Source organism: Trachinotus anak, unplaced genomic scaffold (genome assembly GCF_046630095.1).
Source record: "Trachinotus anak isolate AG129_WGS33_773 ecotype Australia unplaced genomic scaffold, CSIRO_AGI_Tana_v1 ptg000001l, whole genome shotgun sequence".
Lineage (NCBI taxonomy): Eukaryota > Metazoa > Chordata > Actinopteri > Carangiformes > Carangidae > Trachinotus > Trachinotus anak.
This window is the reverse complement of record NW_027273852.1, coordinates 8976825-8998136: the sequence shown is the minus strand read 5'-3', so window position 1 is coordinate 8998136 and position 21312 is coordinate 8976825. Positions and strand designations below refer to the sequence as shown.

Sequence of the window (21312 nt, the reverse complement as noted above, 5' to 3'; positions counted from 1 at the left end):
AAAACATTTTTTACACTCAAACTAGATTATGCAGATGCCTGAGACTAATATGGCAAAGAGATCTAGAAGATTTATGAAAGTTAAAATTATTCATAGATTTAAAATGGTTTCTAATGGGTTAAACTGAAGATAACAAATGTTGGAAATGTAACAAACATTTTAATCTTGTAGGAAATGTCTCTTGGTTATGGTGCTGAAAAAGAACAGATATAACAGAATCTCCACAAATGTGTCTGTTAGTGGATAAATGTCATGTCACCAGGAAGTGGTGGAAATGCTAAATGGACAGCACTTATATGGCACTTTTCTAGTCTTATGGACCATTCAAAGCGCTTCATACTACAAGCCACACTCACCCGTTCGCTCACACGTTCATACATTTGAGAAGCTGCTACCTGTGTATTTTCTATCTCACACAAACACAATCACACACTGACAACACATCAGCAATTTGGGTTCAGTATCTTGCCCATGGACACTTTGACACGTGGACTCGAGGAAGAATTGAACCTCCAACCTTCCAATTAGTTGACAACCTGCTCTACATCCTGATCTTAAGATACCACACACAGAAATACTTTGCTACAAGTAAGTCATACATTCAAGTACTGAAGTATTTGCAACTAAATAATACTTAAAGTAACAGAAATAAACCTTATATTACAGAATGGCCTGTTACTTATAACAATAATTAATAACAAAAGCTTTAAAATAAATGTCCTAAGTATAATATTGTCCTCTAGAAGTATAAACTAACATAAAATGAAGTTACTCAAGTAGAAGTAAAGACTGTACTGTAGCAAAAGTTACTTACCACCAGTCAGGTTTTCTTAAAGTGGCTGAACAGATGGCAGTTGAGCTGCATTGTGGATAATGTAGACGCCAGGTTTTCACAAAGAACTTGTGGAATAAAAAACAAAGACATTTGTGTCTGTTTTATTTTGCAGCCTTGGGAAGCACTTTGTAATTTGGATTTTGAAAAGTGCTCTATAAATAAGATTATTATTATTATTATTAGTAGTAGTAGTAGTATTATTAGTATTATCATTAGTCTATTCTTTATTATTTTCCATGTTTAATACACAGAAAACCTGAGGTGAGGTTGCAAAAAACAATTATAAAACGTGATGACAGATTTCAGGCAGCCTGCCTCTCAGCTGAAACAGGCTCCTTGGGACATGATGCAGCAGCCGCCACAAATTGAACGTCTCCATTTTAATTTGGCGGAATATTTTTCTTTGTCAAATAGGCTGAAAAACCACCCCATGTGAGCATATAAAAAAGTTTTTGCAACATTTGAGTTTTTTCAAAATTCACGTTTCCATTACTCGTTTTTAAGTTCACGATTTCAAATTGTACATTAAGCAGGTTAATGGAAATGTGGCTACTGAGAGGAAGTCAGCAGGCTAATGTGAGCATTTAGCTGTGCCTATGTCTTTTTATATACAGTCTATGGTCTATGTACAACATAACAGAGCTGCTAACATGGCTGTAAACTCTTAACTGTCTATCATGAAACTCCTAAGTTTGTAAAGGCCATGACTGCCATTTGTTTACTACTATTAGCCTATTTTGTTGTCTTTGTCGCCTCTTGTCTATTTTTTAAATTCTGAATTATTATGCGAGTATTGTGTCCAAATAAATACAATTAAAATGTTTGATCTCAAAATGTTGAAATGAATGAAAACCTAAATGTCAAAAAACAAGAATTGCTCAGTTTTATTTTGTTCTCTACAATAAGAATCACTCCATTTGAGCAATATACAAAACCGGTTTTTAATTTTCAGTATGAAGTGCTTCAAAACACATTGGGAACTGTTGTGACAAAAGATCTTTAAAAAATGTCTATGATGGAGAAGAAGCAGGGTTTCTCTGCAGGGTAGTGGACCTCCTATCACCTGTGAAGTATTACATATCATTTAATCCCACACAATGTGATTAAACACGTTGAGACAAACAGGAAGTCTCACCCTCCAGCTGCGCTATTCTCCTCCTCTACTGTATCAACATCAGCTGGGGAACAGACAGGCATTTTCCATAGCAACCTATCACTGCTACACCAGTTACTATACAGTTGCAACACTCTTTATTAAAACAGTGATTTTGTCAAATCAGGAGAGTTTCCTCTCGGTTGCAGCTAAAGTCTGTGATGATGTGGGCTTTGTACAGACAGGGCAGACCACCTGTATGTTGAGAGGATGGGCTCCAGGCCAGCAGTATCTCGCAGTCTGATCAGGCCTGTGTTGCAAGCCTCTCAATGATTCTCCTGTAGTCCTCCACGACAAGCTGATAACTCTTCTCCAGCTCCTCGTGCTGTGTCTGAGTGTCCATCTGACCCATGTGGGACACCAGCTCCTCCGGCCGCAGGCACTTCCTCATCTTTGCCAGCTCCCTCTGATTCTTCTGCACAACATAAACAGCACAAACACACACCAGTGAAGTTTTAAAAACTGTTTGGTTACTTCTTACAACAGCACGTAAACCTGCTAATTAACAGTAGGCGGTGAGAAATTTGAGCTCCTTTTCCATTTATATATAGGTGCCGTTTTCTGATAAGGGATATATTATAAAGGGTTTATAAGATATACCTTATTGGAGAGATATTGATAAAATGATAAGATTTATGCGTTTTGTACCATGTCCATAGTGGTTCTAGTGTTGTGTTTGGACTAGACTCTTTAAACACCTGCATGTGAACACAAATTTTGAGTGTATTGATGATCTAACAGGACCAATCACCAGTTTTAATGAGCCACATTAAGTCTACACTCAATACTTGCTAAAAAAACAAAACAAAAACAAAACAAAATAGAAAACAGTTTGACCACTGTGTCTTGGAAAAACTGGATTTATTACTACACTCAAAGTCTCATTATACATTTAAGTTGTTTTTAGTTCTTTAAGTCTGGACTTTCTGTCTTTAATAACAAGCTCTTTAACTAATCATGATCACTACTATCATAATCCATCAAGTATATAATTCAATAACTTCAACAATTACCAACTGATAGTCCATGAAATTTTATTGAGAGTAATGCTAAATGTATACAAAGGTTAAACACAATTCTTGTAGTAATTTTAATACATTTGTCTTCCAAGAAGAGTGGTTGTGGGAGAAAATACATTTTAAAAAAAAGGAAAATAAAACAGTTGGACACTTTTTAGCAGATGTTACTCAAACAGGAGCATATAATGCCCTTGTGGGGACTATTTTCAGCGTGAATTAATATGCATTTGGTGCTCCTCTGTAAGGCAGAAGGATGTGGGATTGACTCAAAATAAACTACAGTGCCGATGTTAATTGTAATGAAGGCACATGCCAGTGAATGAATAGATTACAATTTATACACCGTAAGCATGTCTTCGTAGACAGTGGCATAGACATTTGTGGTGAAATCAGAAAGCTTAAAGGTTCTAGGCATGGTCGGACAAGTATACATTCACATGCAGTCCAGTGCAATCTGCTGCGTGCATGCATATGCATGCAGACATGGTCAGTGGGGAATTGGGGGAAAGAGCAGAAAGCATAATCTCCCTCACATTCACAGAGCAACGGCCTCTGCCATTCAACTAACTACATGCTAAATCTCCTCAGGGAAGGAAAAACGGTCTGCATCTGGCCACCAGATCTTTCCTTGCCACTCTCCCAAAGAATTCCTACTTCCCTCTTCACCACACAGGTCTTTTCCATGTCAGATTCTGCCTTTTTTGAGACATGCGGTTTCCCTGCTGACAGCAAATTCTCTAATGGCTGGCATGCAAAGTCTCAGCAAGCAGCTAAAATATAAAATGTCACAAGCAAACAGGATGTAAGGTCTTATTCTGGTGCACACAGATCTATCTAGTATTTTCCACTGTCAAGCCTGGTGAATCGTCGAAGCTTATGATATTCTGTTCACCAGGCTTAAGTTACACTACATCTCTGAAACTCGAAGAAAACTTGCCCAGAAAAACATGAGAAAATAACAAAAAGCAATTTGATAAAAATTGAACTGTTTTCCTGATGAAGTTCAAAAAGCAGTGCAACAGTAAGGCTACAGAACTCTGAATAGTAGCAGCTTTTTTGAAAAAGTGCTTTGCACTTTCATGAAAATTATTTCTCCCAAAGAAATGCAAATCCTGACTAATGACCTGTGCCTGAATAGAAAAAAGCTCCAGCAGCAGCAAAACCACAGATACCTAGTGCAGCCTATTGTGGCTGTAACAATATGGCACTAATAATCTATCAACTTTCATGGGACTTAAGATCAATTTTTCTGCTGTTTTAAAAAGGTAACATAATAAACAGTGACAAGATGGTGCTGTAAGCTAATCAAGTTAATGCTGTGCCTGGGCCATTTTGTTTCCTACACTGAACACCTGTAATGTTATGCTAATAAAAGGTAGATGACAGCTCACTGTATTTTTGTTTGACAGCAACACAGACAAGTTGACATTCAGATTTATTTGAATACGTGTGGAATTCTCTCCCTCAGAATCTCAGTCTTCATGAACTCTTTGACCTTCTCCCCACTGACATGCAAAGTACATCGCACTGAAGCTGTGATGATTAAAATCTCACCCTGTATGGTCCAAACAGCCTCTTCTTCACCTCCAAACGGTACTCTCGTGCTTTTTCTTCATCACTCATGTCTGTTGCTCTCAGACGCAGGATCTCGTACACTCGCCTCGCATGTTTCTGTAGAAGAAGGGGAAAAAAACCAAATTATTTTTCATGTGATTTTTATTTGTATTATGTTATGTATATTCCAAAATGCTTCCCATTGGCGAAAGTCAAACTATTAAGGGCATATGATAAATCGGGCCTCTATGTATCTGTACCGAGAAGAACAAAGTTTTTCTGAAGAAAAGCCACCACTTTGTCCATTTACGTCACAGATTCCATGTTAAATGAACCAAGACAACAAGTATTTAGGGGCAAAGCAACAAAAACAGTTGCTAAACATGGGAAAACTGAAAGTTCTTATTTACCAAATGACAACGGGTGATTTATTCTCAGTGTAAAAGTAAACTGCTACACAAAAGAAGAAAAAACTAAAATAAACGATTAGATTTGGATGATGTGGTTATTGTAGCGTATGAAGGGCTGCATTATATTGTACAGTGAGTGAAAGTGAACTATGGTACCTGATACAGACCTCATAAATATGTAAAACATTAAACTTTACATCTTGTAGCCTTTATGGTCAGCTACCTTTACACTCATCCATACTGGAAGCTCTAAAACTTGTGTCTTAATGCTGGAACTGCTCCTCAATCGACAATAATTTCAATAATGATTAACCATTTAATTGATTTATCAAGCTCTGTTTTTTAAATCACTGTTCAGTAAATATCTGGGGTTTTGGACTGTTAGTAAAAACAAAACAAGCAACATTAAGACAACACCTTGAGTTCTGGAAATAATGATGGGCATTTTCTGACATTTTATACACTCAACTATTATCGAAAACAGATTGATAAAAATAATCATCAGGCGCTGCCTCATGTAGCACCTTGTTGATTTTCAACTTGTCTTGTGCCTCTTTGATCATGTCAGCTGAGAAGCCGAGGTGCAGCTTGTCAACAGCGAAGGATGGCAGGCCTTGACAAAGTTTGACCAGCACATAGTCTCTCAGCTTCACATAGTTCTCAGAGGGGTCTTCAGCTGGAAACAAACATCATAACATAATTAAAGTGAGACACATATGATGGGATTCAGTACATGTTATTGTTAACATTGTGGTCAATGTGCATGTTTGTTGTGTGTTGGGGAGCAGGAAAAGGATTTTTATGCCTACAAAAAAAACACGTTTCAAATATTTTCAAAACATTTTTGAGAAGTTGGTTGAGAAGTTGTTTTAGACAACAGTGAAAAAACATATTACTCAAGTCCAGATGAACCGCGAACCTTCTGCCTATTCAACTGCTAGATTTTTAAGTTCTGTCTTGAAAAGGATTCCTCTCTGAAAGGAAAGGAGCTGGGATGCCTCTTTAGTATTCATCCTCTGTCTTTATGAAAAGCAACCATTTCGATCCAACTAGTTTCAATAGAGCCTCAGCACATTCTGGTATATATGCCAGCCCTCCAAATTAACTCACCCCCTGGATACACGAACTACAGAGAAAAATAATTTAAACTGTTTGTAGGTGACATAAGGATTTTAGATTAAATGTTTATCCATGCCTTCTTCAACACCATAAATAGTTGGTTTTTTTTTTTATTAATTAACTAACCTGTGATGTCTTGTACTTTGGGCAGGCTGCAGTAAAATCTGTGCACTGCCTCCAGAAGCTGAGCTCCGTGACCCTCTCCTTGGAACGGAGGCAGGATCAACATTTGGCTGTTTAGTTAAAGGGCAAAAGGAGATGCAAACATGAAACCAGGTTCGTTCAAAACCACTCACAAAACAAATTTAAGGGAACTGAGTAGTTATTCTGAGCATTAACAGAAAGTCTGATTGAAAGCAGGAAATAATAGAATGTTATACTGATCCATCAATGCAACAAATCAAATCACATCAAAAGCTTATCTATAAAGTTGTTTTCACATACAAATCACCCTGGTTGGGTAATGAAACAAAATCTGGCTGAATGGTTGGCTATATAAGCCAGTAATTTGGGCTCTTTGGGAAGAGGATAAAGAAATGTATAATTTTCCACTCCTTTTTCATACAAAAGAATAGGAAGGCACGTGCTGCCCCAGCAATTACCTTACACGTGGTCGGGTTTTGTCTGGGTACACGTAGTAATTATAAACTGTCATGTAACCAACAGTTGCGTAGAGAGTCTCCCCATCTTTATTGTACTTTTCAAATCTGCAGATAAAACACAAAGGCAAACAGGTCAATTACAGGCACACTCCCATCCAGTGGCCATTTTAGCCTCTCTGTTCTCGTGCCCACCCTTCACCCCCCAACGTCAGCATGTTAGAGCAGCCAGGCCCCGATTGGTACACCTGCTACAACCTGAATACATTATGCACTTAATTGGAGTACTACAACTTAGAGGAAGAGAAGGGGTTGGAGGAGGGACTGAGCTCCTCAAAATCACTTCAGTCCATTTTCCCCATTGTCAGTATTAATAAGTGCCAGGGTAAAGAAAACACTGGCAGAGGCTCTTTTTACTGTTAAGACATTGTTCAGTGTTTCAAAAGACAACAGTATTCAATTCAGCTCTTGCCCCTGAAAAATCTGAAAAGGGCTTTTGGCACAAAGGAAGCTCTTGCCTGATCAACAATTCTCCTACGGGGGAAATATAATCAAACTGGCCTGGTAATTGGTCACAAGCGCCTCAAAGGGGGGCTTTGTTTTTCAATGACACAATAAAGGCTTTAGCGTAGGGGTGGGTGCAAGAGGGGTGGTGGGGGTGGGTTTGATGTCAATTAAGGAGGGCACTCACACAAGAAAGAAGTCCCAACGATCGTCGTCTGCATCGATGAAACTGGCAGTCTCTATGAACCACATGAGGAAGGTCTGCAGGCGCTCATGGTACTCTTGGAATCCCGGACAGGTAATATCAGCCTGGGGGTGTATGGCAAAAACAAATGTTTGAGATGCTTTAGAGTTTAATCTTGTCCCTGCCATCTGATTACCAACAACTACAAAAAGTTAAAAACTGATAATAAAGTCTAAAAGGCTTCCTGGATTGGTAAGATTGGGCAGTAAATGACTTTCGTACCTTGTGAATCTGGTATGTGAGTTCTCCTGCCTCCTCGCTGTGGACTGTGTATGTGTGAAGCAGGGTGCCGAAGGGCTTGAAATTGGCCTCCTTCTCCAGCAGTGAGATGAAGTCGTCAGTGTTGCAGGTGAACCCAGCAGGAACTATTTCCCGGATCTTCCCTTCAACATCATCAGGCTGGATAACACAATGTGAATGAATTTAATAATACAACAAACAGATCAGGTTGATAAAGGACAATCTAGTTCATGTTTGTAAGACATTTCCATAAATGTGACCAGTAACGTATTATCAAAAAAATGTCTATATACTTTGTGATGTACACACAGATTTCTTGTTGATAGAAATGACTGTTCTTAAATTAGTAAAGTCAGCAAAAAAAGTGCAGAATAACCTGTAACATAAAACTGGAAGCATACATGTTTTGTGCCAATGAAAAGAAAACCATTAGGCAATTAAAACTGTCAGCTAAGCAGAGACCACAGCAGCACCCTTCCCACTGAAAAGACCACTTAAATCAGTACATTTACTACTTATGTTAAGCCATGAATATGTGATGAAGTTGCCACAATAAACGCATTTCTGCTTCTCACTGGGAAATAAAATCTTATGAATTGATCTCAACTTAACAAACCTTTGGGCATCCATAATAGAGGCCTCTCCTCTAATCCTGCCAAGTGAACCCAATCAAATGAATTTGCCCCTGCGTTTTCAAAGAGCCTCAGAGACAAAGGGGCCCTACCCTTGGACTTTTTACTCAGTGCAACGTGTGGTTAGTTCAGCTGTAATGTTTGCATTGTATCCATTTCCACAAGGATTGACATGAGAACACTTTGCTAAGCAGCCCTTTCACACCATTTACATGTGTGATGGGCATTATGTCGGCACAGAGACCCTTGCTGCTCAGCATTGAAACTGGGAAATGAAGAAGGTCTGAGCAAAATGCACTACAAAAGGCTAATACAACATTCTGCTAATTCCCCGCTTTCAGACATCAGCTAATATCTAACTGGAAGTAATGCACCTGCAGCTGAATGCCTCTTAACCATTGTAATTGTTCAGCCACATTTCTAAGGAACAAGGAGCATACTTAAAAGGCCATGGACAAACAAGTCCCTTTATCCTAGGCACTCTCCTACATACTAGACACTAAATTGCACAGCCTTCCAGAATAGATGCCTTAGTTTGGCATGAATATAACTTAACAATCTACCTTTAGAACACTTTGTTAATGTCTTTGATTTCTAACAATAAGCACAAAGGGAGTACAAACTATCTAATTTGTTGTGTTGTTGTTATTTCATCTCTTTAATTTACTGCACAGACCATACTACGTTTACGATTCACAAGAAATTTTCGGTTTGTAATTTTTGTGCAGTATTCGTTTTAAATTCTTAAATTGAAGCATGTTCGCACATCCGCATATAACCACTACACACATTCAGCAGCATGTTCAAGTTTGTACCCCATGTGCAAAAAAAGTCTGGCACCAATATGAGCGTTTTCCATGACAAGTCCAGTAGTATGTGTTTTTTGGCCAATTTAAAGGGGAGAAGGTGATTTTTGATGAGAGTCTTGTATCAACGCAGCAGCTGCATAAACTCCATCTCTGCCTCCCCTCGTCTCTTGCACTCTTCTGTCACCAGCTGCACCGCACCCCGACCGTCCACACGCACTCAGAGACAAACACTCTTCAGATGCAGCCTGAACTCTGCTGCTCCCCTCACTCTCTACCTCTACACCAGCTGCACTCAAACCCTTAACAAGGTGAACACTCAGGGGTCAACGCTGAACACTAAGTAGTGGCACACAGAGACAGGAAGCCAGCCATCACGTTTCAGTTTGAATATCAGCTTCAAACTATGTTCCCTAAAAGTCTAATGGCCCTATTCACGTTTAAAAACAGTGAATTGGTTGCCATGGTAATTCTTTTTTTTTTTTTTTTTTTTGGAGTCGCCAGAGATGAAAGTGATGCCCATCACTGCTATGTGAAGGAACCATCACCGTTATATGGGGTTATTCATAATTTGAGAGCATCTGCAGAAACACCAAATCCTGTTGAGTTCAAAGGTTACACCACTGCTCCCACTACCACCAGTTGAAGGCCACATTGTCCAGTATGGGGCCCCCTGCTGTCTCTAGACAGGACAGATGTCCCACAGTTGAATCATCTGACCTCAATAGGGGCCCTTGCTAATTCTTGTACTCATTCTGCACGTTTGCTGCATTGACGACTTCAGGAAATGTTCAAAGCTGCCAGTGGCCTTTTGTGAGGTCTCGGAGAAGGAGAAAACAGGACAAGTATTTCACTTTACTGTCAGTTTTTGTCCAAATACGCACTGTTGATATGTTAATTCCTAGTTCTGGCAACTACTGAAAGGCAGAAAGTTGTACACACGAAGCAGCGCTACTCTCAGAGCAAGACTGAAACTAACTGATGAGTATCTGACTGATTAATTAATAAATTACTCATTACATACACTTGGTGTCTCTTTAAAAAACTAAATCTTAACCTATTGAAAATCAGTTTACAGATATTCACCCGCAAAGATTTTGATTGTCAATGGCTTGAACAGCAATTCCCTCCTGGAAATGTATATACAAGATACCCAACCGTGTCACATTACTCCTCCTGCTGATTCAATCACACAAACCTCTGAAAATCAATGTCTCATGTTAGACCCCACGTACAAAACTGCTTAAAAGCCTTGTCTTCCGACAGGGAGGAGTAGGATTAGTGTACTGCCATAGGGGGCCATGTTGAGATGAGATTTACTCTAACAAAACTGGAGATTTCTTACAGGAATAATGTCACCACCCAGAGAGGCTCAAAGTTACTTCAGTAAGTGAAGAAACAAGAAACTGCCGCACACCAAACACAGAAAGAGGTCTATCTCCTCCGCTCAAAATAATTGATCGCACAGTTCTTCTGTCTTACAAATATGGAGGCAACCACTCGGTAAAGATTTATAGTGTTTGTCTATCAAAGTTACAGTTTGATAAACTAAACTTCAGATTAATAAGGGCATCAATTGTTCTGTATTTTTATGTGTCACAGATTTTCAACATGTTTGACAAATAAAATGAAATCCTTGTAATTTTCACTTTTGCCATCGCCTGCTATTGGTTTTCCAAAAGACATAAATTATGTGCGACTCTGGGTATCAAAAACTAATATTTTTTTCAACTACCCTCAAAACACATAAAAAGCCTTTTTGTTTTCATCATATTACCAATAATATACAAACTTTTTCAATGGTGAATCACAGTGTAGGTAAGAAGTCTGTTTTGGCCGATGTGATCCACAGGATGGACTCTTTAATGGCAAAGTAAAAAGAAACCTTTATTCTAATATTTAGTCTGTTCTCACTGTTCTAATAGTGGAGGACAAAATTAGTAATTATTATTAGAAACACATCTCATCATAGTGCAATACAATTCAACAGCACCACAAACTGCTGCCATCAGACTATCCAGTTGAATCGACACCTCTCTAAAACAGTTTCAACAAAAAAAGGAACATTAAAACCTTCATGGGGGTAGGATTTATTGCAGGGTGTTGTGTTGTACTGCATTAGTTTTAGGGGTTGGTGTGTGTCTGCTGATGTATGGTGTTTGGTTTATATGAAACCTAAATTTTTTAGCATGCTGTCCAAAAACTTCTATTCAGGTCTCAGACCATAGAGCCATGCTCCACTTTGAAACACCAAGCCAACAACTGTCTAATGTACAGTGTTTCTCAGCCATGGCACCCTGTAGCCCCTTCAGAGAGTCCACACATCTCATGATAGCCCGATCACCAATGTCTTCCTCAAAGAGACAGCATTGTCAAGACAAACTACAGCTGTGGCATATTTGTTCAACTTGTCTTTAATTATTGATCTCACAGTACTATGAAATGTGTCTTGTGTATTCCCCCTGATTGTTATTCCTCCTATTCTGGTTTGCTTGTAGCAAACAAATTACTTTTTACATGCAGCAGACCAAGCCTCCCACTGGATTCCTGTTATCAGCCACTGAAAGAATAAAAATCCAACATTCACCCACTGTTAGGCTTTAGTTTGCTCAGCCAACTCCTGAGCAAAACATCTTAGTCTTTAGCTGCTAGATGCTTGACTTGACTTTAGGGGTTGGTGTGAGTCACCTGTTTCGGCTTTAACTAAAAATCATTAGTTTTCCAGTTGTGACACCACGCAGAGAGGCAATTAAGTACGGCTTGTTTTAAAGATGAAAAATGATCCCCTCAAAGACTCATTTGGTACCAGTTTCATGATTTCTTGATTCAATATAATTAAAATACATCACTACTATACAATTCTTGTTTTCCATAATGCTCTCTCTTTAAAGAATAATGGAGAAAGTTTTGGAAAAAGGATAATATTTCAGCAGGAGGTAGGGTATTTTAACACCCCAATGTTTGTGCCTGTTTAAGGAATATTTTCTTCATACTGGTAGACTGATGATGATAAACAATCAGCACAGCATCGTTACCAATCACTATCACAATAACACTAGAAAATGGCGAACACAAGCATAGAAAGAAGTGATCTTGCCACAGCACGAATAGTCACAATGAAAGGTGCCACTGCTTCTAAGAGTTTAAGAATTAAGAAATGCATGTCCTACCTCCACACAATCAAACGTCTCAGTAACTTTTGAGGAGTATTTCACTTTGAAGAGGGTGCTCAGGTTTCCAGCAGTGTAGAACAGCTGTATCTGAAGACCTTTGTATCCGAAAGCAACCTCACTGCAGACAAAGTGATTGAAATTATTAGAAATCCTTGTTAAGTTACACATTTTTTTAAAAACTAAGACAGTGACTGGCAAAGGGAAAACCATAAAGAAGCTTTTTTATGTACTGTGCAGTCTAAGATTAATTTATATTAAGAGGACACAAAATCGAATTATTCTTATTCAACGAAATTTATTGAGCATACACCAGGAGTAGACGATAAATGTTTATTGGAGGTCTGGCCATTTCACCGTGTTGCATTGTTTCTTTCACCATCATATCACTGGCAGTTTATAGCAAAATAGATTTCATCATTATGCAACTGTATGATTGAGCTTTACTAGTAATTACACTTGCTGAAATAATTAATGCCCCAATTACCAAGTTCTCTTTGAGCTGATTGCAGCAAGTGCAAAAATAACCAATCCTAGTTTTGACTAATTTGGGAATGCAATTTAGAGCGCAACGACACGCTGCTGTAAGCCTACACGCAGACACAGGTGTCACTGCCAACAATTTAAGTCTTGCCTCTCTTGTGTACCACATTAGGACAAAAATGTGGTACAGCTTGCAGCTTTTCGTGAGGCTCAAATAACATGCAAGACAGGGAACTGTTCATGTTCACATGCTATGGCCCCTTATGTATTTGACTCTGCAAACTTCACTTCATGACCTCTATCAGGAAAGACTATGAGAAAGTATTACGTAGTGGTAATAAAATAAAAGTACTGAGTCAGGTTTGTTATTAAGGCCTCAGAATATGAAAATACAACATATGAATAAATCATGAGACCACTTAAACATACTGATGGCTGACTAATTAAAGGAAAACCCAGAATAAATGAGTGCAATCATAACAAATGCAGATGCCTCCATACAGGGAACAAGGGCTCACTTACCACTCTAAATGTTCATGACTAAGTTATGAAGGAACTTGTGGAGACAACGTATATAGTGGTATTTCTACATATCCAAGTGAACACTTTCAACACAGTTGGCTTGAGAGCCTCAATACTTGAACAAGGCTTCATCAACCCATTGCTTGCAAGAAACTCATAATTGACTTGTATCCTGTTTTAAGCAACATTTTAAGATGCATGTTTTACACCCTGGTCGTTTTCAACTATATATTTTAAATGGATGAAGGATTTTAGTCATTGGACATCTGGATCTTAAATTAACAGAGAAAACAGCTAGGCAAACGGAAGCTCAGGTCCCATCCACTCATGGATGTCCATGCATCCTTTCCGAGATGTCCCATGTCTGCGGAACAATGTCAACAAAGCACCAATTTCTAAAGTGAAACTGTTTTATTTGTTGTTTCTTTTAACCCTCTGGTCCACTTGTTATGGAGAGGAGGACACCTCTGTGGATCATTCGGCTGCTGGTACAAAAAATCTCTGGTCTGGTTCACAAGTTAGCACTTAGTCAGATTAGCAGTCTTAGCTCCCAACCCTTCCCCAATGTCCTGTGTCTGCCATACACCGCCAGTGAAACACTGACTTTAAACGTGTAACTGCTTTCAGTGCCTTTAACAGTCACCAGGTCTGTTTATTTTGGAGAGAAGGAGACCTCTGTAGATAATTGTGGTGAAGACAACAACTCCCATGATCCCACACTATTTCATGACGTCAACCAACGCCATCTTTTGTTATTGTTTTGATTGAGAAAGCCCTAGCAGCAGAAAGCAGTTAAGCATTTAAGCAGTTAATTATGAATAACACTAAAATTGAGATCGGTAAGTTGAAGGGAAATGCAAGTGCTTAAAATTCATAAACTGGTTTGAAGCTGCAAGGTTACTAAATGAACTTTCTGACAATTTGGATAATTACATAGATCATTTGGAACAACTGCAGTTCCTTTTCATCTATGAAGCATACGCAAATTTGAAAAGGAATAGTGTGACAATTTGGCAAATGTGTGTATAAATCTTTTTTACACATCCACAAACTTTAATTTTTCATGAAGATTTATTTGACAGGTTTGCACAGATCTATTAACAACTACAGACTCTTGAATTACTTGTGAACATCACTTTACAGGCTCAAAATCTTATTCAACTAATTTGAGCCCATAGAAATGAGCTTATTCACTTTCTTTCCAAGAGCAAGATGAGAAAGACACACATGAGACTCAACTGTTAAATGCAGAGGTGAAGTTAGTTAGGGTTAGCCTAGCTTAGCTAACCTAGACAGATTTTAGTTTTATGTGTGAACAGTGCCAAAGGACTCTTTTCAGCCACATTTGAATATATTCAAAAACTACCATCAAGATGTTCTTGGGCAAAGTACATTACCTAACATTGCTCCTGTGTATCAGCTAAAAGGCCAATAATTATACTGGTTACACCTAGCAGCTCACAGGAGTGAATATATTGTTTATGAATGTAAAGTGAGCTAGCATTGCAATGAAGATGCATGATGTCGCTAAATATCTTTCTTTGCACAGGGGTGTGTGTGATAGTTTCTGTATCATTATAACAAGTAATGATGTCCAAAAAAAATACTCACTCGTCTCCAAAAATCTGGTGGCTGTACTCGGGGTGGAATGTAGTGCCATCATCATCAACATCCTCTGGAAAGCGAACTGAGAGCAAAAGACGGGTTTAATTAATTAAAGCGAACAAACTGCTGTCATGGAACATATATCTATACTACCATATACATTTATGAGACATATAAAATAAAGAAAAAATAAATAAACATACCAAGCTTCAAGCATATAGCTTCATTGGTGTCACACTTGTATTCAGCCAGTTTTTTCTCCATGGTATTCACTCCTGAGGAGAAATAGTTTTTTAGTTGTTTAGTTAGTTTAGACCCATTTCCTAATGCTCCATTTCATCTTAAGAGTAGAGCTGCAATGACTAGTGAATAAATTGATTAGTCAATCAACAGAAAATTAACCTGTAGCTATTGTGATAATCAAATAATCATTTAGATTAATATTAGATATTAGAATTAGATTTAAAGTAAAATTGCTAACATTTTCTGGTTCCAGATTCTCAAATGTGAGGATTGACGCTTTTCTTTTTCATACATAATGGTAAACTGACCAACTTTGAATTCTGTTGGTCAGACAAAAAAAACTAATTATACTAGCCATTTTTAAAAAAATATTTTCTAGCTTTTTATAGACAAAACAATTACTCCAGAAAATAATTGGCAGATCTGTTTCTTAATGCACAATGTCAGTGGTATAGATTCTTGCAACTTCCAGTTATTCCTTTCCAACAACTACTTCAATGTCAGCAGCAGCTTAATGCAATGCAATCCTTTGTCAAGCCATCGATGCTTAGAGTACAACAAATCATTCATGACAGTGAAGATCCAACCTGATTTAAATAGCAATGGAAATGGTTTTGCTAGAGAAGATTAAAATACTCTCATCCCTGATGCTATCAACCACCTCTACTGTGATTCTGGGCTGAAACTAACAGGTACTTCAATAAATCTGATCGGTTCATCTTATCTTTTTTTAAGTCATGTTATATAATGTTTTGCTTTGTCTGAACAGCAGCCCAAAATTAGACATTCATGTTATAAAAGAAAATAAAACAGCAAGTCCTGGATCCATTTAATGTCTGGCATTTTTGCTGGAAAATACAACAGAAATTATTAAACGACTGTCAATGTAACAGCTGCTTAATTCTCTGGCATTGGACTGATTGATTCACTGACCAATCGTTGCAGCTCTACTGTCACTAGAAACATGCAGGAGAAAACACAAGCAGCCCAAGCTGACCAATCACAATACTTGTGGACTCTATAGCCCCCTTAACCCCAACTTTTAGTAGCATTTGCCCCATCTGTGCCCTCTACGGAGCAACATAGAGGACACTGAGGTATTTTTGATGAGGTGAACGTCAACTCAATATATATTATATATATATAGAGTAGCCTACAGATCCTGTGTTTTGATCATTTTAGCTGCTCTATGGGGATGAGCAACGAACTGGAATATTCAAAATTTCATTCTCTCAAGCGGGAAATATCTGTCAAAATGTACTAACAAATGTCCTCAAAATGTGAGCGAGAGTCAGGTGTTTCTTTCAGGTGGGGTAACATAAGCTGTTAGCACATTAAGTTAACAACATGTCGTGTGAGAAAATGCACCAAAACGGACGCAAATATCCGTCCGTACGTTTGAAATACGCATTCAACTTGAAATCAAAGCGTAAATACACAAACACACTGTATGTCATGACAGCCCGATAGCATGCTTTTACCGTTAGCATGCAGGCCCCCACTGCTGGCTTCGCAATGTAACGTTAGCTAGCTTAGGTCGCTATGTTTTGAACAGGGCACAAGCCGATTTAAAACTCCACCAGGCTCAAAGCAGGGGTGACGTCCATTTGTAGGTGAATACGCATTAAAACGAAGACAGGACAATTAAGGCATGAAAGCATTTAGCCACTTACCCGCCATTTCTGCACTCTGTGTTGTGCGGAGCTGTGTTGTCCCAAAAGACCCGCGGAATTGGAACGACTTCCGGGTCCTTGTGTTTCCGTGGAAACAGGATGTAGTTTTTTTGTTGTTTTTTTTTTCAACTGCTCCTGTAGACTTAAATAAAACCACAGTTGAAACAATCAGTTTACAACATATTAACTTTGTGATATAAATAAAAACTAAAATTTTCTACAAATAATTACTACATGCACAGGTGAGTTAAACACTTAAAAACATGTATTTACACACAGAAATTGGTTATATTTAGGGCTATCACTTAACTATTTTCAATAGTCTGTTATTTTTTCAGTTAAATAAATAGCAAGTAGTTTGGTTAATAATATGTCAACAACAACTAAAAGAAAATATTCATGACAGTTTCCCAGAGCCCAAACGTTTGTCCTCTAGATATAGTGTTAGGACAGTTCATTGGCCAATATTAGTAAATATATCATTGTACCTTGGCTGATAAATAACATTTACTCTAAAAGAAATACTAAAAACTATGTAGTTAATCTATAAACAGTGTCTTCATTGCATATTTTATACAGCAGACATGGCTGAATTAACCTCCTAAGGGGCCATGGGCCAAAACTTTGTTGTTGGGCCCCTATTGACCCCCAGTGACATTTTGTACATCGTATCAATCTATTATCAATGAAAACATCTGTCACACATGTTGATATTGAAAAAAAGTTGCTTGTTTTTTTTTTTTTTTACCACCCAAAATACACTTAGAAATATTAACATTTTTTAATTAATTAAACAGGCTTTATTGTATCTTGGGATCCTCAAATTGATTTAATATGGTCATTAGAAAGAAAAGATATATACAAAAAAAACTACATAGATAAATATTTGCTTTTCTACAATTTTAAAGTTAGTTAGTTAGTCAAGTTAGTTAGTGAGTTGCCCCACCCCCCACCACTCCCACCTTGGTATACAAAGATATCAGGCTAATACAAAGTGTGGAGACAGGTCTGGCTATGCAAGACTATAGTTTGACTAATGTTATGTTTTTTGAAAAAAAAAAGATTTTGAATTGTAATATTGTTATCAGCGGATGTTGACCTTAGAGACATTGAGACAAGGCACTGGGGAGCAGTGGCACATTTGGCATCCAAAAACAGAAATAAATCCCAATACCATTTGTTAATGTATTGTGTTTGCTTGATGCAGCAGAGCACAAGTGTTCGTGAAAGTCAGTTTTTGCTGAGTCAATGCAGTAATTTTCTGTGTTTTACTAAAATGCCTATTTTATAAAATTTCCCTCATCTTCTCGATGAAAATATAGCAAAATTAAAGTATTTTAGAGGGAACGTGCCTCGTGCCTACAATTACTGTTGAACAAATGTGGGATAAACAACACATATTAGGTAGCAAATTCTGCCTTATTTGGACAAATTGGTGAGAAAAAAGGAAACTTGTCAGTCAGAAAGTGGTAAGGTTAGACTACAGGGATATCTCAATAAAATAAACAGAAATTGACTCTCCGGGGGAAAGTGCAATTCTGAACATCCCTCTGAGCCCTGGTAATGCTGTGCTATCATCCCAGCCTCAGCTATTCTGTCCTCCAGGTGTACCAATGAATGACCTACCCAGTCTGTTTAAGCCACTGTAATTTTACCTCTAGTACACTGTCAGCACTAGATTATCCCTTTCCTGAACAATACCATACCTTTTACAATCCTTAGGTAACAAATCGTGTCTGCATGGAGGCAGAACATGCTGCTTGATCTCTGAACTTCAAACTACAGTCGTTAAGACCTTTTTTCTGGAAATACAGGGAATGAGAAGATCCCACAATAAAAAAAACAGGGAAATACAATGTTATACTGTTTAAGAGTTTTGTTACAGTCAATCCTAGGCAGAATTTTTTAAATACAAAATTCAAGAGTGTGTATCTGAATTGGCTCGATCAGGGTGTGTTACATGCAGGTAAGCAGCAGTAACTCGAGTGGCAGAGCAGCCTAGGTGTTAATCATGTGGTTGGTGGTTTGATCCCCAGTAGCTCTTTGAGCAAGACACTGAACCTTAAATTGCTCTTCATGTGTAGGGAAAAATTGTAAGTTGATTTCACACTCACTGTCATGTCCAGATTTTCCGAGAGCACATGATTTGTACGGTGGTGAGGTACAGTGAGTGCTGCCCTAACCCAAATATTTTGGTGTCTTTGTGTTTTCAGAGTTGTTTGGTATTTGCAGCACAGCGAGCTTTTACCTCTGGATGCAAAAACTTCACCTTGAGCCCTCACCCCCTGATACTGTCCTGAGTTAACAACCAAAATTTGTTAGGGGAGGTGGAAAGTAGCAAACTATATTCACTCAACCAAGGTTAAGTACACATTTTAGGGTGCGCATTAAGTATTTTACAAGTACTTTATTTTGTGAGACTATAAACCCATACATTTACTACACTAAATCTGAAACAAAAATATACGTTTTACTCCATTAGATTTACCTGATAGCTGTAATAAAAAGATTATAGTTTTACTTACAACAATTACCTCATGAAATATGATTCAGTTCCAACAGTTTTGCTGAACCTTGTGTGGCATATAGTTAGATCAATAATGCTAATGCTTGTGTCTGCAGTCAGTTTTCACTCATTGTAACCTAAATATCTTTGGGTTTTTATCTGCTCGTTGCATGAGACAACCAAGGCGAAGATGGATTGGATTGTGGGAAATTTTTCAAGGAAAATCTTTATAATTTTCCAATATTTTAAAGACAAAATGATGCATCTATATTTTAAAAACAAATGCTTTTAATCAATAATAAAGATATTACTTGCAGCCCAACATATTACACATTTGTTTTCTTAAGATAATGTTGCTGCATCTTATGTGTGTTACTGTACATGTTGCTGTGTATGTTGCTGCATCTTATGTTTGTTACTGTACATGTTGCTGTGTATGTTGCTGCATCTTATGTTTGTTACTGTACATGTTGCTGTGTATGTTGCTGCATCTTATGTTTGTTACTGTACATGTTGCTGTGTATGTTGCTGCATCTCGTGTGTGTTACTGTACATGTTGCTGTGTATGTTGCTGCATCTCATGTGTGTTACTGTACATGTTGCTGTGTATATTGCTGTGTATGTTGCTGCATCTTATGTGTGTTACTGTACATGTTGCTGTGTATGTTGCTGCATCTCATGTGTGTTACTGTACATGTTGCTGTGTATATTGCTGCATCTTATGTTTGTTACTGTACATGTTGCTGTGTATGTTGCTGCATCTTATGTTTGTTACTGTACATGTTGCTGTGTATGTTATTGCATCTCATGTGTGTTACTGTACATGTTGCTGTGTATGTTATTGCATCTCATGTGTGTTACTGTACATGTTGCTGTGTATGTTACTGCATCTCATGTGTGTTACTGTACATGTTGCTGTGTATGTTGCTGCATCTTATGTGTGTTACTGTACATGTTGCTGTGTGTTTGTCTGCATCTCATGTGTGTTACTGTACATGTTGCTGTGTGTTTGTCTGCATCTCATGTGTGTTACTGTACATGTTGCTGTGTATGTTGCTGCATCTCATGTGTGTTACTGTACATTTTGCTGTGTATATTGCTGTGTATGTTGCTGCATCTTATGTGTGTTACTGTACATGTTGCTGTGTATGTTGCTGCATCTCATGTGTGTTACTGTACATGTTGCTGTGTATATTGCTGTGTATGTTGCTGCATCTTATGTTTGTTACTGTACATGTTGCTGTGTATGTTGCTGCATCTCATGTGTGTTACTGTACATGTTGCTGTGTGTTTGTCTGCATCTTATGTGTGTTACTGTACATGTTGCTGTGTATGTTGCTGCATCTCATGTGTGTTACTGTACATGTTGCTGTGTATATTGCTGTGTATGTTGCTGCATCTTATGTGTGTTACTGTACATGTTGCTGTGTATGTTGCTGCATCTTATGTGTGTTACTGTACATGTTGCTGTGTATATTGCTGTGTATGTTGCTGCATCTTATGTATGTTACTGTACATGTTGCTGTGTATGTTGCTGCATCTTATGTGTGTTACTGTACATGTTGCTGTGTATATTGCTGTGTATGTTGCTGCATCTTATGTATGTTACTGTACATGTTGCTGTGTATGTTGCTGCATCTTATGTGTGTTACTGTACATGTTGCTGTGTATATTGCTGTGTATGTTGCTGCATCTTATGTATGTTACTGTACATGTTGCTGTGTATGTTGCTGCATCTCATGTGTGTTACTGTACATGTTGCTGTGTATATTGCTGTGTATGTTGCTGCATCTTATGTATGTTACTGTACATGTTGCTGTGTATGTTGCTGCATCTCATGTGTGTTACTGTACATGTTGCTGTGTATATTGCTGTGTATGTTGCTGCATCTTATGTATGTTACTGTACATGTTGCTGTGTATGTTGCTGCATCTTATGTGTGTTACTGTACATGTTGCTGTGTATGTTGCTGCATCTCATGTGTGTTACTGTACA

The 21312-nt window shown here is 38.0% G+C and overlaps 1 protein-coding gene across 2 annotated transcripts; it reads right to left on the bottom strand.

Moving 5' to 3' along the window:
* Positions 1-1695: 1695 nt before the first annotated feature.
* hat1 (histone acetyltransferase 1) lies at positions 1696-16946 on the bottom strand. Of its 2 annotated transcripts, XM_071474573.1 has the most exons (12): positions 16812-16946; positions 15099-15170; positions 14902-14977; positions 12286-12406; positions 7660-7836; positions 7381-7502; positions 6693-6797; positions 6217-6323; positions 5496-5647; positions 4562-4678; positions 2184-2403; positions 1696-1898 (listed from the first exon to the last, which is right to left on the bottom strand). In XM_071474573.1, exons 1-11 carry the CDS (start codon positions 16816-16818, stop codon positions 2233-2235), a joined length of 1227 nt encoding a protein of 408 aa, XP_071330674.1. In that variant the 5' UTR covers positions 16819-16946; the 3' UTR covers positions 1696-1898; positions 2184-2232. The 2 variants fall into 2 exon arrangements, with proteins under 2 accessions (XP_071330674.1, XP_071330665.1); XM_071474564.1 differs by having other exon boundaries at positions 1696-2403.
* Between the last annotated feature and the right edge of the window lie 4366 nt (positions 16947-21312).